Source organism: Carex rostrata, chromosome 2 (assembly GCF_964058835.1).
Source record: "Carex rostrata chromosome 2, lpCarRost1.2, whole genome shotgun sequence".
Lineage (NCBI taxonomy): Eukaryota > Viridiplantae > Streptophyta > Magnoliopsida > Poales > Cyperaceae > Carex > Carex rostrata.
This window is the reverse complement of record NC_135919.1, coordinates 5,321,696-5,324,434: the sequence shown is the minus strand read 5'-3', so window position 1 is coordinate 5,324,434 and position 2,739 is coordinate 5,321,696. Positions and strand designations below refer to the sequence as shown.

The 2,739-nt window shown below is 39.6% G+C and overlaps 1 protein-coding gene across 1 annotated transcript; it reads right to left on the bottom strand.

The window, feature by feature from the left end:
• Positions 1-417: 417 nt before the first annotated feature.
• LOC144570661 (protein ASPARTIC PROTEASE IN GUARD CELL 2-like) lies at positions 418-2,202 on the bottom strand. Its single transcript, XM_078320446.1, has 2 exons — positions 1,509-2,202; positions 418-1,419 (listed from the first exon to the last, which is right to left on the bottom strand). Exons 1-2 carry the CDS (start codon positions 2,075-2,077, stop codon positions 615-617), a joined length of 1,374 nt encoding a protein of 457 aa, XP_078176572.1. The 5' UTR covers positions 2,078-2,202; the 3' UTR covers positions 418-614.
• Between the last annotated feature and the right edge of the window lie 537 nt (positions 2,203-2,739).

Genomic DNA, 2,739 nt, shown 5'->3' with positions numbered 1-2,739 from the left:
TTCACACTTTCAAATAGTAACTATTTCAATATTTACAAAGAACAAAGAATAGTAGCTGTTTTAACTATTGTTGTTCTAAATAGCTTCTATTTTAGAATAGTCTGTAATTTTTTTTTTTTTTTTGACAATTACTGCTGTGAATCGCCTCTATTCTAAAATAATCTCCATTCTTTGGCAATTCAAACATAAGAGTGGGTGGTTTCTTCATTTACGTGTAGCACACAAACTTTTCTTTTTCTTTGTAGAACGATAAGTAGATATTTCTAGGCAGATTCGATTTTGCCAGATCCATGCTAAACGGAATCTCCTTGGAAATCAAAAGAATGTACAAACAAAAGCATGCATGAATTCGTTGCGAAACCTTACATACTTTTACAACAGCAAAAGTAGCAAAAGCAAAAAAGGATCTTTTTCGTATCAAGCCAAACCGCTTTGCTTATTTATCCCGCTTGTATGACCAATGGATCTCAACAGTGTTATACACTATCCCATCATGTCACCTTTATATTATTGCCTTATTGGATTTCCCTTTGTCTTCTAAGCTTTACATTTATAGAAATATCTTATCATACAATATTATTAGTATACTGTATAGTTGTACATCGTCTATACGATTAGCAATTATTGGGTCCAAATCCTACAAACCCGCTAGCGACGTCAAACGTGATTTGGATCCCTTCCTGCTGTATATTCCCCATGATTGATAGACCAGTTTGTGATGGAGCAAATGCAAAACAAAATGTCCCCAAGTTGTCCACAGGGATCAGGAAGTTTTTTGCTGGCAGTGTCAGTATCGTACCCTCCGTGAAATAAAACGACACAGTTGGTACCCTCACGCTGCTGTACCCGTTCAGGTTATAACACGTGTCGAATATCGATACACCGGTGGTACGTGGAAGCCCCACTGCAGCACCAACAAAAGCATCTCGGAGTGTATTATATGCTTCTTCAGGGAGACGAGTTACCGCCGTACCGGTGTCCATAACCACACCACCGTAGCCATCTTCGGATAGTTGAAACATATCCTCTTCAAGGGGTAACCTTACCCCAGCCACTCCAAGTCCTAAGAGGCCTACATAGTAGAAACTAGGAGCCCGCGGGTTGCGCAACAGTGGGACCCACACAGCTCCCACTGGGACCCCTTCGGTACGACCAAAGACTAGTGTGCCTGCTTCAGAGCTTGATCCACGGCTCACGAGGCAGTAGCTAAAGACCCCGCCAGCCGAGCCACCAAGCTGGGCCAAGAAGGAGGTTGGGCCCCACCCAAGGCCCAATAGGCCACCGGCACCGGTAAATAAACCATGGTTGTGGTGACCACAGCCAATGGCGACCCCGCTTACCGTAGTTGAACCGAATGTCAGCGTCTCTAAGGCTACGACACCTTTGCTGTAGGAACCATCTCGGTAAGACACATCATATCTGCATGTAATTAGCATATGTGGATGAAGTAATAAGAAATTTTCAAAATATAAAAATATAATATGACATGACAATATGCATATACGTACCGGCAACTTTCATCCGGGTTGCTACAACTGGTACCGGAGACTAGGTGGCAAACACGTCCCCCGCAATTCACAGCCAAGAAAGAAGATGAAGTTGATGGATCAAATATAGGGTCAGACTGAGAGTAGCACTGATCACATGGCATGCATTGTAACCAGATTACATCACTGCCAGAGTCAATGACCAGGTACTGATCTCTTGCCGGCGTACCGACACCTACACGAATGAAGTATTCACCACTTCCCTGGGATAAACCCGAAACCACATCAGACCCAAAATCGTCTAGTCTGTATCTCCCTGACCGTAAAGAGATATCGCGTGCCAACGAGGCTGCTCGGGTTGAATCACGGTTTATGCGGTCGGTAAAGGCGGAGGCATTGTTGGTATGATTATGATTTAAGATTGAACTAAGGTGGTAGATGGGTAGTGAAAAGTTGCTTTTGTTTGTGATCTGATTTTTTTTATGAGTAGTTTGTGTGGTTAGAGTAAGGAGGGTGAATTTTGGTTGCAATTGGAGAGAAGAGGTGAGGAGGAAGAAGAAAGGGAAGAGAAATGAAATCAGCTTGTACATAGTTTGATTTTTAACTAACTATCTGTTTATTTTTCATGCAAGGATTTTGAATCTAATCATGAGAGAAGGTGAATTTATTTGTTTGAAGTGTTAGCACTGTAGATGAAATCGACAGTGATTGTTATGGATATGGACAGGTGTGAACGAGTGAAAGACTTGGTAAGCGCGACAAAAAATGTGCTGAAAGTGTATAAAGTGTACACAATATATTTGTTTTTGCTCTTTTTTACTTGTACAAAAATGCCTCCTTTTTCAGTTGTAGTTATTGCAAGTTTATCTGTTTTATATGTAACAAATTTGTGAAACCAATAAATTTTGGTTCCTTCCATATATACACATGTAATTAATTGACCAAACTTAGTTTGACATCTTTGTAATAATTGCTTTCATTCTAATTTTTATTCAGAAATGATGAACTAATTTTACTACTAAATTTATTATTTCTCTTAGTTCTTTAAGTTTCTTCAAGGTTAATTGAGTCTTTCTTCTTCTTTTTTCTCCCCAATTTGTTGACAACCAATATGTTTCTGATTTTTTTTTAAAATTAGAACTAATTTTAATGATTTTAACGGAATAAGCACAGAGAAGTTGAATTTTATAAAAAATAGCTCCACCGATCGATCCCATGTCTCAGTAAAGGTAGAAACATATTTGCTCCACTA

What these genes read in the sequence shown, in the direction of transcription:
- LOC144570661 (XM_078320446.1), bottom strand. Translation starts at nt 2,077, where the DNA reads ATGTACAAGCTGATTTCATTTCTCTTCCCTTTCTTCTTCCTCCTCACC. An exon ending in AACCCGGATGAAAGTTGCCG is followed by an intron (nt 1,420 to 1,508) that starts GTACGTATATGC and finishes AATTACATGCAG; the next exon opens with ATATGATGTGTCTTACCGAG.